The following is a 13679-nucleotide window of genomic DNA, read 5'->3' as shown; positions in this document are numbered from 1 at the left end:
TATTGCAGTTGCCTCACGTTACAAAATCCATACTTGGTCCGGATCTGTTCACCTGATGATGCAGTGTTTAAACTAGCACATTCATGCAAATCACAATCCTTTTCAACAATCCCTCTTTTCTAAAGGAATGCTCTGTGATGTGTGCTGGATCATAAATATAAGACTGACTTAAAAACGCATATTGTGTTATGGATAAACCTACAATGACAATCTAAGAAGAGTAGATCCAATGTGATTATTTGGAAATTGTGAGCAAGTAATGATAAATTTGTCTTCTTCATTTCACCCACACATTCAAGATATATTCTTTGCAGGTCACATGTTATAATTTGCACTGGAAATAGGCTATTTTATCTTTAAATGAAATGTTAATAGGTTGGTTGAGAACTCGTTTAATGGCTCTGCAACATGATTCCTAACAGAGTTTTATTTTTGTTATATTTCAGCAGACGTAATATGGAATACCACATACTTTAAATGCCAATAGATCGACAGTATGTTTCTGAGAGAATAGTTGAGTGAAATCAGTTGTAACAATGCAAGAGGTGACTCATCGGAAGTGCCTGGAATTAAAATAAATGTCTTGTCATTCTTTATTATCTAAAGATAAACCATAATATAAAATCACACATTTATTTTAACTTAAACTGAGAAGTGCTTTGGCGCTTGATTATCTTGGTGGAAAGGAGGCCTTGATAAAACAATTTAGAAATCACACATGGCTCCACTCTGAGGGCTCTCAAAATCATTTGAGTATAGATCACTTACCGTTTCTTGCCATCTCTCTTTGCTGATTTTTCCAGAACTACCCTACGTCTTAAGTACTCATTCTGAAACTCGCTGGATCTTGCAGTGTGTTCTTTAATCAAGTCAGTGGTTTTCTTGTGGTGTTTCTTCACCAACTCCTTCATTTCTTTGTAATGTTTCTTTTGAAGTTTCACAAATGCCTTTTGTTGTCTCAACTCTTCCACGGTCTGGGCTTCCACTTCTGCAGTGATTTATAGAAACCATTTTATCACATCAAATACTTTTTTCAAAAAACCTCTTTCTGCCTTTACTAAGTGTCTTAGCGCAGCTGCACAGTTTGCTGAATTAAACCCATGACCACAATGCATCCTTGGAGAGGGCTTTGCAATAATGAGATCTATTTGGAGTACGTAAACCCTTGAGGGTGAAATTCTTTGTAGGTCCAATGAGAAAGAGCAGGGGAGTATGACTAATTGGGCAAGTCTTTGAAAGAACTGTAGGGGATAAAATGAGCTTCTGTCCTATATCATTCTTATTATGAAAAAAATACCATACATATCTACATTCAATGAAGTGGGATTTTAAAGTTACCAACTTATTCTAAAAATCTTTTCAGATTTAAACACATCTTAAATGTTCTGCACAGGAGGTCATTCATTGCACTGTATTCATGCCATCTCTTTGAAAGATGTCAACAGATTATATAGTGATCACAGTTAGCATGTGCTTTAACTTTGCCTTCAGAGATTTTCTAAATGTCTGTGCACACAACATTTACTTCTGAATACATTTTTTTTCAAAACTGATTCAACACTTTGCATACCACTTGAGCATTCTGCAGAATGGATATGTATTACACTTGCATAATTTATACTGACAGAAAATTTATTTAGCTTCAGAGCCTCAGGTTCAATCCTGACCTTCCCGTCCTGTCTGTATGGTGTTTCCATGTTCTTCCAGTGGCTGTGTGGGTTTCCTTTGGGTGCTTGGGTTTCCTCCCACACCCCAAGGATGTGGAGATTGGTAGGTTAATTGGACACTGTAAATTGCCCCTAGTGTGTGGGTAAGTGGTAGAACTTTGGGGGAAGTGAAGAGAATATGGAGATATTAAGGAAAAAGAGGGATTAATGTCGGATTTGTATAAAATGGGTGGTTTATGATCACATAGACTCGATGGGCCAAAGGGCATGTTTTGGTGCTGTACCTCTCCGTGACTTGATCTCACCTGATATTGGATGTTTTAAACAAATGTCTAGAGCCTTGAAAGGACGTGGAGTGACAAAGGCACTTTCTTTTCAGATTCCTTGGGCTGCTATTTTAACAGAGTTGCCAAATGAGTTAACACATCTGTCAACATAATAAAGCAATGCCTTTGGAACGCTTTGTTAAAATAGCACTACAATCTTCTGCCTCAGGTGTAAGCAGATGATAATGTTTTGAAGATGGATCCATAATCATTAACTGTTTTATGCACTGGGTCAATTTTTTTTAATTGAAATAGCTACGGTCCACAGGAAAATTTTCTTATTCATTTAAAAAGAAATAATTCAGTAAGGTTACGTGGGCGAGTGGTCCACCAGTGTACAACTTCCTTGTAACAAAAGTGATACACAACCTGCCTCTTTTTGTCCACAACTAAAAGAATATCTTTTCAACTTTTTTGTCACACAGAAAAAGTCTATTTATATAACATGGCTTAGTGAAGATGATATTCATTATCATATACGATACACAGAATGGCAGGCTTACCCCATGCATGTTTGTTAAATTGCATTTGTCTGCCACATGCCAGGCACTGGTTGCATTCTTATACTTAAACCTTTTTAATGAATCTACACTGTCAAGTTTGTATACATGTTAATTTGAATACATGCAAGAATTTTTAATTTATTTTAAATGTTTTCACCATGAATTTTAATATGCACTCGGTAAGTATTTGGTTTGTTATTCTGTCTCTAATTTCTTTTTCTTACTTCATCAGTAGACTTCCTTTCTGGGATGGAACTATTTAAAATGCCACACAGATTTTAATAGCTTACCTGACAAGACGCTTTGAACAAGATCTTCTGCCTTACCAGTTGTTTTAACTGCAGCTAACACAATTAAAAGAGACTTTTGATTAATAGAGGCATCATAAATTGTTGGTAAAAGCTTATTTCATCACCGTTTATCAAACTCAAAAATCCATTAAAACCCTACCTGGGGCTGGTTGAATGTGGGTGGCTTGTGTGGGGGGTTTGGGTGTTAGACCAGGTGTGGGACTCACACCGTTCTCTGCTGGAGCTGGCTTCGGTTCAGCATTCGGTTCTGTGGGAACGTCACCAGGCTCAGCCTGCGGGAAGGACACAAACAGGTAATCTATCCTTCAGAACAAAGGAATCCACTGATTGCACTGAAAACAGCCACTGCTATAAAACAACAAGTCCATTTAATTTTGGCTTCAGAAAAACTGCAATCACCCAGAACTGTGAGAAGCTCAAAAAACAAAATGATCATTTCTATGATGCCAGATGACATAATGCTTGACTCTAACCTGTTGCCCACAAGAGAGAACAAGTTGGTAAAATTCATCTCGAATAAAGCCGTCTGCTCATTTTAGATGATACAGTACCTCTGTGCTGCTGCAAAACGTGTAAACGTGGTTGTGATATCCGATTTTTCGAAACATATTTCAACATTCTATATAGATCCCTCTTCACTGCTTCTGTTGGTAGCTTAATGTTGGTGACAGCTGAACGGTGGGCATATTATTGCCAAATCTCCAGCAGTTCACACACATCCATACACACATTTCAATGTCCTCTTAAAATACTCGTCTGCTTTCTATAGGCAATTCAGTTCCTGTGATGGCCAAACTCTGATGACCAGTTGCCATGGCGCCTGATTGAGTGGTCCTGTGTGCTTGGATTTGTTCTTCAGGCAGCCTTCCTCTTGCTCCTCGATGGTAATTACAGGCAATGAGCAGGGAATAAAATAAAGCTCCTGCAAGCCATTATCCAGTCCTTCAGTGCCAAGACTTTTGCTTAAATTGCACAGACAGGGACAGCTCTGATAAATCTGTCATTTTATGATGCATGGCTGAATGATTAATTGTATATTCATCAGAGATTAGCAGCAATGCGATTTCTATATACCTCCAAAAGAGGAAAGGTCAGCTCACAATCGTCACATTGCTGTCCTTCCATGCCCTTTCCCCTGATACGTACCTTGCTTCTTTTTAACAAACTTAATGTTCTGGAGCTAAAAAAAATATTGCTGACACCTACAACTTAATTTGGAAGTGAAATAACCGTTGACGATTGCATATGTAAAGTTATCTTTATTTAGAACAGCACAACCCTTTAAATGCTTTTTACAGTTCAGATAAATCTTTTTCAGAATAGCCTCAGCTCTTACTGCCTTAACAATTTGAAAACGCTCTCCAAAATTAATGGTTTTATTTTTTTCAGGGGCGGGAATTGGGAGACAGAGTTAAGGTGTTGTGGCTTTACCAACGAGATGTTCTGCTTTTTAAATGATTTCCTTTTCTCTGAGGCACCAGGCCTCATACACTTTGCCTGGTGGTGTTATAAAAATAAGCCATGGCTACTTTACCACATGATAAAATACTGTGGAACAGTTACCGTTTCAGACCAAAGAAAAAATGACAGGTTTTAACTTGAACCCAGGTCTGAGATCCCAATATCTTCAGATCTGAGGAGTGAACCATGAAGAGGGATTGCATTATACCTACCATAGAAACAAGCACTACAGAGAGAACCTTCGGGCATGCACTGAAAGACTGTGCTATGTTTTCAGAGTGTCTCCTGGCATCCTAGCAACAGTTAGAAGAGCTCAATCAAGCATTTTAAAATTAGGATGTGATTTATATTAAAATGATGCTGTGGGTTGCTACCATCTGGAACATCCTGAGAGGATGATGGAAGCATACACAAGAGTAACTTCCAAAAGAGAACTGGATATATATTTCAAAAGGGAAAATTCTACAAAAAAGAAATGGAAGGTGCACAGGAGACGATTTGAGTCACTTGTTCAAAGAGCCAGCACAGTTGCAGTGGCCTGAAAGGCATCCTTGTGCACGATGCTACCTCTGGACATGACTGGTGTGAAATATCCTGAGAGCACATCTCATTAATATATCAGCCAGGGCTAGTCTTCAAACCAACACTCATTTAAATGATTGAAGTTTACTCTTTGGGTAACAGCTCTATATGTATGTAAGCTCCTTGGCTATATCACATTTGCACATATGCGCAGAGTACTACAAGCTTCATGTTTATACAGTAGCTGGCATTGGGATTGTCAAGCAACAAACAAAATGCTGAAGGGACTCAGTGGGTCAGGCAGCATCAGTGGAAACGGACAGCCAACGTTTCGGGTCGAGACCCTTCATCGGGACTGTCAACCCTAGCTGTATGACATTACGGGCTCCATCTAATTGCCTGTCCCCACACTCCCACTCATCGTGTCCATTCTCACACTGCCTTGCCTTCCCCCTAACCAAATGAAAATCAGACTCTTTATTACACAATGGGATGATTCAAGTCCATCAGTCAGGTAGCCTTTTATTCTATCACCGATGTTTACGTAACAAATGAGCAGAGAGTTTATTTTTACTTTAAATGCTCCATCAGTAATGTCCTGGAGACTAAGCTTCAGTTATTGAAGATTCCAGAGCAATCTTGGAGGAACTGCCAATCCTAACAAGCCTTCTGGAATTGGTGTTCATAACACAACACTGATGGGTCTCTCCACTTTGCCACCTGCTTCATGGAGAAGTGAAAAAAATAGCTAATTCACTTCTCATCCAACTTGACTAAAACGTACACAGCAACTCACCAACCATGTTTCAGTGGTTGAAAGGTCAGTGAGAAAATAGACCTTTATATGTTAAGTGGAGGATCAGAACAATTATTCAATGAAAACAGATTCTCAAAAGCAACAGACTCCCCAGAACAGGCTGGGATACTCACAGTTCCAAGTGCTGACCTGCCCACTGGCTGCTGGTTGTCGTTCGGGCTTTGATCCAATTCAATGGTGGTCATTGTCTGAGGCATCTCATCGTCCCCTGGCATTGCATGCATGGCCTTTATCAAAATGGGGGAATTCTGAAGTGTTTTTCCAGTCTCTTTTCAAAAGCTCTGAGTCACCAAAATTCTTCAGTTATCATTAGAGCTACTGAGTCATGTTTCCTGGCAACCACCAGAAGTAGTCCTTCTAGCCAATCGCCAATCACAAATCAGCTTCAAGAGGATTTTTAACGTACCTCACTGGTCAATGTATACAACTACAAAAGCAGACACAGCCAAACCTCTTCAAATAATAGGTAAATTTAACAAAATGAATTGCATTGACACAGCGTCTTTCACGGACACTGGAGCCCCTAAGTATGTTACAGTGTATGCTGCACTTCTGATGTGCTGTCACACTGAAGGAATCAAGGAAATGCAGCAACCAATTTGCACACATCAAGCTCACCCATGCAAAATATTTGTTTTATTGAGGAAATTAATTGTGAACAGGTAAACTCCACTGCTGTAGTCTGAGATGGTGTCATGGGATATTTTTCATCCACCCAAGGGAGAAGACAAGGACTCTGTTCACTATCTCATCCAAAAGAGGACGCTAGTGACAGTGCACTCCTCCTCTGTACCGTACTGGAGTGCCAGCCTAGATCTTTGCGTTCAATTCTATGGAAGGGAGCTCAAGCCCACAACCTTCCAACTCGAATTCCATTGTAGCTCAAGCAAAAGCCACCCACTGATCAGCAACTCTGGTGAGGCTGCTGGTTATTTTGATTATTAGTAATAATTGAGCATTGAGCTATGCTTTAAGCAGAAACGAGATTACACGTGTGGAGTCCTGATTCTCCAGTTTTAATGACCCAAAAACAAGTGCCATACAGACTAACCCACTTGCCCTGTGAAGACAGCCAACACTACATGGTCAAAGACGGTAAAACATGATATTAATATGTTTAATCTTTGCTCTGCACCATATAATACCCCCATACCTTTATTCTTCCTTTGTTGTCTACTCTTTTCCTGCCTACTATTTTTACTGCTGTTCTCTCTGTATTTTTATTTGTGTTACTCCTTACTCTTCCTTTCCCTTCCGCCTCGCTTTCCCTCTTTTTGTTTCTCTTTTTTTCAGTTCAGTCGCTATCTTTCACAACGCAGCTGCGCACCTGTGTGAGCGGTGCCATCACGTGATCCTTCCCGCCAGTGGTAAATGTGTGAAGGGACACAGCAAAATTACCAACTGCTTGATAGAGTTTGTTGGTGGTGGAGAGCCAGAGGTGCTTTGCTTTGAGCAATGCATTGAGGTTAGTTTGGTGGAGGGGATGCGAAAAGTGGTAAAGGTGTATCACTGACCTTGACCACTTCTGCAAGGTTTATTAAATTTCTTCTGCACTGGATCTGGGCTGGACCTTTACTCATGGTGTTCATTTCCATTGCGACCTCTTCCCAATTGACAGTATGCCTTGATGGATTCCAGCATCTCTGCTGGAGGATATCTCTGTTCCTTTCTGATTCATCCACCAATGTCTCAAGCACTGCATTGTTTAAACACGGACTCGCACCATGCCACGGTTAGTCCTTCTGTCTGGTGACCAAGATGCGGAATGACTTCCACCAACAGTTTCAGTCACAAGTCGCCTCCCCTTTAAGAAGTGTTGGCCAGGATTCAATATTTTTGCTGCTTAGCTACCACTGCTAGTCATGCCTAAAAATAAAATGTACTTATCACCATGATGACCAGTGATGGCAGAGTTAGCTCTGACTGGCACTCCAGTCAGAACAGTGAAGTTGCAGCAGGAACTTGGCATTCCAGATGGATCTGGGACTCACAACGTTGGAGTCTCATGTTCATAACCATTATTTATGAACTGTCCACAAGTTGCAACATCTAATAGTGCATATACCACCAGGCTCAAGGACAGCTTCTATCCAGCTTTTATAAGACTCTTGATCGATAAAGAACTCCTGATCTCTCAATCTACCTCATCATGGCCCTTGCACCTTATTTAACTACCTGCACTGCACTTTCTCTGTAACTATATCACTACAATCTGCATTCTGTTATTGCTTTTCCCTTTGTACTACCTCAATGTACTTATGTGTGGAATGATCTGTCTGGATGGCAGGCAAAACAAAGCTTTTCACTGTATCTTGGTACATGCAACAATAATAAAGCAATTATCATCTTCTGTACACATCTTCAAGTGTCTTCATAATTTTAAAGACCCCTATAAGTCATGCTCATCCTCCTCTTTCCCAGGGAACAGAGTCCCAATTTGTTCAATGTTTCCTCATAGTTACAAGGTTTCTATGCGTTGAATCACCAAAACATAAAATGCTGCAGACCAAATGCAGGTAAATGGGATTAAGACAGATAAGTACAGTGGTTGGCATGGAGACAATGGGCCATAGGCTCGTTTCTGTGCCATCCTACTCTCTGACCCCCTCGACATTTCTTTTGCAATTTGTACTTTTATCCCTTCTGCGATATGGCATGCATAATTCAGCACAATGCTTCTCACCTGGTCTAACCAAGGTTCCAGGCAAATTTAACATAATCCCACTGCTTTTGGACTCTATCCCCCTAGGTTAGCAAAGATGATCACAAAATTACCAGCACAAGAGAAAATTCAAAACACACTTCAAACGTCAAAGTGGGATGTGGTGACAGACAGGTGAGGGTTTAAAATATACCACCAAAGAGTTAAAACTGAAAATAACTTACCCATTCTCTTCACAAAATTAAGAAATGTAAAGTAAAGAAAATTAGGAATCAGAAAAGTTTGAAAAAGTCCAACCCAATAAAAATTTTGTTTCAATCAGAAAGGCATGATGTACACGATGGGATTCACTGGTCAAGGTTATATGTCAGAATGTTGCACAACAACTAGATTTACTGACTGGCACTTAAGGAAGCAGTCTTGCGCTGGAGAAATTAAACTATTTACAGATGATTAATGGGTCTTTCAGAATGACTCTGCAGTTGCTAACTTGAGCATGAAAATGAATTGTCATCTAAGTTTTTGTGCAAGCTTGCCAACTTCTGACTGCTTCAATTTATAGTTCTCTTCCAATAGAAGAGAGGGAATTTTGAAAGGCAATTAACTGACCTTGCTTCACTGGTCTTATTTATATATCAGAACAGTAACCTGTCTCATGAAAATATGACCCTAAACAGCAATTAAGAGTCTGAAGTGGGGATGTTGGTGTTGGACAGCACAACGTCTGAGAAGGAAAGCATATCACATTTATGCCTCTGGGACCTGATGTTGAATTCAGTTCAGTCATTTATGAAAGCTTCCCTCTGCTGGATGTGTCCCTTGTAAAGTTCAAAAAGATTTAGCAATATCAACCCACTTTTCTTTTACTGACACATCGCTACAGCACTATTCTTTATGCATTAATTAGCAACAGACTGGTAATCCCTCTCCCGGAGGTCTGGTGTGGGAAATGCGAAAGGCAAATGTCATGTTTTATGGAGGAAGGTGCAAAGACCAGAGATGAGAAATATTGGTTAAACAACAAAGGAAATCTATTCTGGATGTACTGCAAAATACAGAGGAACTTGGTGTTGACACTAAACCCCTGACATTACAACTTGGCATATCACAGAAGAAGCGCAAATGCATTGTTCCAAAATTCATCTATCATTTCCACAAGGGTGTGAGCCAGTTACAATATGGTTTAACTCCTTCGTTAAGATGCCATAGAGATAAACATATTACGGGTATGTTACGCTATGATTGGTTTCAGCATTTTGTGCCAAAAATTAGGAAATATCGCTGAAGGGCCTGTTTCCATGCTGTATGACCCTTTGACTCTATGAATCCTTTTCTCCGCTTTCATCGTCCAAACGTCTACTGCCCCACCTACCTATTCATTTACTTCAACTGGCTTCAGTGCCAAGTGCGTTTCAGTTCCAAACAGCCTTTGTAATATCAATTATATGGCACTGGAATCTACTCAAATGCAAGATTCAGTGCACAACCATCTTGCTTCAAGTCTGGTAGTATTTCATAGGGGCTACTACCATCTAGTTTCACCAAGTCTGCTCAACCATCATATTATTGTCTGACCCCATGACTGCAGCACCTTCCCAACCACTATCAAACATTCACAACAATTGCTCCCTGACGACTATCTGCTCCTTTGACCACTAATGGACACCCCCAAACAGTATCTGCTCCCCTCCTACCAGCATCAGACCCCCACCCTACAATCAGGACCCCTGACGGTTATTGGACTCCCCAACCTCTGTGCAAAGTGCATTCCTCCATAATCAGGTCCTCTCCTGCAAAGGTGATGCTCCCCAGATTCAAAGGCTGCTCTTCGATTGAAGCTGCTCCACTCGCACAATGCTCCCTCCCTTCAACCCTCTGATGATCTCTCTCCCAACACTCATAGGCTTCAGTCCCATGACAGAGGCTTCCAGTCGATAGGCCTCCAAGTCTGCTAGATTCCTGCAGTTAATATTTTCTGAATATTATGGAAACCCATTCATCTGACCACATGAGGTTGTCATTAGCCTCAATCCCACACAAGTGCAGAGAACTCATCCCCAGGTTAAAATTCAAGTCTTTGGTATCTGCTTTAAACACATTTGTGCAATTAAACAAGATGAAAGCATTCCTTACATCTTTCTTTTCTTCTTCCTCATCCTCTAGAGTAAGAGCCACAAGCTGTTGAGCTCTCTGTTCCATCAGATTCACATATCGAATTGGATTAGACAGAGCCTCAATCACATCTGTAACAGTGAATGAAATTGAACCGTGAAGGTATGGAAGAGTTATATCAGCCTCTGGATCAAGTTCTCAGTGGACTGGGTAAGGGATGAAGAGTTTATTGGATTACAATTACATAAAAAGACTTTTGAGTAGATGGCAATTTTAAAAAAAAAACTTCATATTCACTGCATTAAAAATATATACGTGATATCTTATTTTGACCAGCAACAGTGCTGCTGGGTTTATTCACCACTGGATTCAGCTGAAAAAACAACAAAGCTGCTTGCTTTTACCTGCAAAGGTATCAGGGACATAATCCTTAACCTCGATATAAACAAAGATTGCAGGGAGCGTCAGTGGGAGATTCCGTTCATTCCTCAGACAGATATAGCGGTAGCCTAAAACATTTCAGAAAACCAGCATCAGAGAAGAATTGGTAAACTGGTAGCAAAAGAAGTTAGCAATAAACACAGGAATGGAAATGTGCACTTTTCCTACCTGGACGAATAGCTTGTACGGGCAGTATTCTGTGACCTATAAATTTACCTCCTTCTTCATAGACAGAAATCCTCAAGGAAGATAATGATGGCAGCACAACCTGAAATGAAGTGATCCCCCAATGGGGGGACAAAACATGTCAGGACAGCACTGCAACTTCAGAGAATTAATGGGATATCTTAAACTATATCAAATCAAATTTATAAGAGTTTGGTAATTTTTGTTTAAAAGCGTTTCCAAAAGCACATTCTGATTAATCACCTATTTTTCTATCAATTATTTAAGGTTACATTTGTAAAAGTCGCACCATCACACCTCCTTATTTTATGTGGTTTACTAAAGAGGGCTTGATAAAGAGGGCTAACCATCAGTCATTGAAAACCTCAGAAGGAACAGGGAGTGTAGGCATGACCATTTGAACTAAAACCAGAAATTCGATTCGGTAGTGTCCATTTTTAAGGTGATAATCTTACAAAACTTGATTTTACCTGGAGTATATTGTGAGCATTTCTAGGTGGAATTGCACCAAACTTGAAAGTGGATCGGATACTTTCATTTGCAATTGATATTAGGGAGGCTCCATTTCCTTCTGGCATCAGGAGCACACCTCATATCAGCAGCCACACACTGCACGTTTCATCACGGAAACCAGCCTCCCTTCCATGGACTCCTGTCTATACCTCTCGCTGCCTTGGTGAAGCAGCCAGCATGATCAAAGTCCCCACCCACCCAGGTCATTCTCTCTCCTCCCCTCTCCCGTCAGGCAGAAGATACAGGAGCCTGAGGGCACGTACCACCGGGCTCAAGGATCCACTTGCAAAGGGAAGTGTTGAGTCCCAGATCTCGGAGTCTGGAGATCAGCTTGCTTGGAATTATAGTATTGAAGGTGAACAGGAGACAAAGATGTGGCCATCATCAGAGAGCCTTCTTGTTGACACATCTCAGACAATAATATGATGGTTGAGCAGACTTGGTGAATTGTAGGGTGGGGGTCTGATGCTGGTAGGAGGCAGTATTCTGTGACCTATGTATTCACAGGCTCAGGTTTGTCAAAGCTGTGACAGTCTGCAGGAAGACCTTCAGTCATGTACTCTTGCCTGGACTGCCACTTCCATGGAGGTCAAGTTCACATCAACTCCAAGTCTTTCCAGCTGGCCACATCTCCTAATATGCTGCTCACTGCTGCATCAGAGCAGTCACGCAGGCACCCTATGCACTAAGAAATTAGGTCACCCGCTTTGATTTCAGCGAGGAATGACTGGCACCTTGGGCACTGGGATCCACCAGCATTGCTGGCTTCCTACAAATGCAGGCAGCCATCAACTGCACTCCTGTGCCCACAAGGGTTCCTCTACTAGGGATCTCTTTATGAAGAGGAGAGTTTTGGATTCTGAAAGGAATTTCCTCAAGCTGAACACCACATGTCTGGGGAGGACACAAGAGTTGTTTACCCTAAGGGAGCTCGCACTGCCAGACATTTTCAGTGGTCGGTACTGGGGATGCCTGGCAGATGCAGAGACCTTCTCATCGTGTGCTACCTGCTGCACGATCTTGCAAACCGAAGACGGCAGCCAGGGGAAGAGCAGAAAGGAGACGCGGAGCCTGAGGGCCACGAGGCAAAGCTTGAAGAACAGCAGGAGCAAGAGACCAAGAGGGAGGAGGCTTCTACCAGGGGAATGTCCCTGCTCAGTATCTACAGATAAGTGAAGGAGGGAAGCTTTGTTGGCACCAGTTATATAGGATTCCCTGATAAAGAGCCACTTCTCCTAAGGAGCCTGAAAATTCACAGTACCTAATTTAAGTCAAGTGACCCTCTCCACATTCTAATTTTTACCACCAACTGTGAGGCAGTGGCTCTACTCTCTGCATCACTGTGCTGTGCTCAATTAACTCAATTATTGGTATTAGTTTATTATTGTCACATACTGAAGTACAGTGGAAAACTTGTCTTGCATACTGTTCTGTTCGAATGGTATCAATTCGTTACAAACGTACAGATCAATTCATTACACAGTGCATTGAGGTGGCACAGGGTGAAAACAATAACAGAATACAGAGTAAAGTGTCACAGCTACAGAGGAAGTGCAGTGCAGGTAGACAGTAAGGTGCAAGGTAATAACAAGGTAGGTTGTGAGGTCAAGAGTCCACCTCATCGCATAAGGAAACCATTCAATAGTCTTATCACCGTGGGATAGAAGCTGTCCTTAAGCCTGGTGGCATGTGCCCTCGGGCTCCTGTATCTTCTGCCTGATGGGAGAGGGGAGAAGAGAGAATGACCCGGGTGGGTGGGGTCTTTGATTATTCTGGCTGCTTCACCAAGGCAGCGAGAGGTATAGACAGTCCATGGAGGGGAGGCTGGTTTCCATGGATCACTGGGCTGCATCCACAATTCTCTGCAGTTTCTTGCGGTCCTGGGTAGAGCAGTTGCCATACCAAGCCATGATGCATCCAGATAGGTGCAAATAATCAATACGATAAAGGGTGGGGTGGGAGGGTAAAGGTCAGGAGTAGACAATAGGCAGGGGTCCTACTGCCCACCGAATGCACAATGATTATCTGGCTTCCACTTCCAGCAGATGCATTAAATAACCGGTTGACAGAATTAAGTTCTGCAGCTGGCAGTGGATTCAGGAATAACCAGTGAAGCAGCAGATCTCTGATGTCCTAATCAGAGGTACCGGTGCAATTT

The 13679-nt window shown here is 41.5% G+C and overlaps 1 protein-coding gene across 4 annotated transcripts in view; it reads right to left on the bottom strand.

The window, feature by feature from the left end:
- The window catches only part of LOC127567834 (1-phosphatidylinositol 4,5-bisphosphate phosphodiesterase beta-1), a 711920-nt gene that overhangs the window by 64941 nt on the left and 633300 nt on the right, over window positions 1–13679 (bottom strand). For all 4 annotated transcript variants that reach the window (XM_052010953.1, XM_052010954.1, XM_052010955.1 and 1 more), the window contains 6 exons: window positions 10991–11090; window positions 10786–10890; window positions 10403–10512; window positions 2947–3079; window positions 2787–2840; window positions 769–988 (listed from right to left, as the gene is read on the bottom strand). In XM_052010953.1, coding sequence (XP_051866913.1) covers window positions 769–988; window positions 2787–2840; window positions 2947–3079; window positions 10403–10512; window positions 10786–10890; window positions 10991–11090 — 722 coding nt within the window. The remainder of the gene's footprint in view (window positions 1–768; window positions 989–2786; window positions 2841–2946; window positions 3080–10402; window positions 10513–10785; window positions 10891–10990; window positions 11091–13679) is intronic.

This window comes from Pristis pectinata, chromosome 3 (genome assembly GCF_009764475.1).
Source record: "Pristis pectinata isolate sPriPec2 chromosome 3, sPriPec2.1.pri, whole genome shotgun sequence".
Lineage (NCBI taxonomy): Eukaryota > Metazoa > Chordata > Chondrichthyes > Rhinopristiformes > Pristidae > Pristis > Pristis pectinata.
Note: the sequence above shows the minus strand (reverse complement) of the source record. Positions and strands in the feature narration are given on the sequence as shown.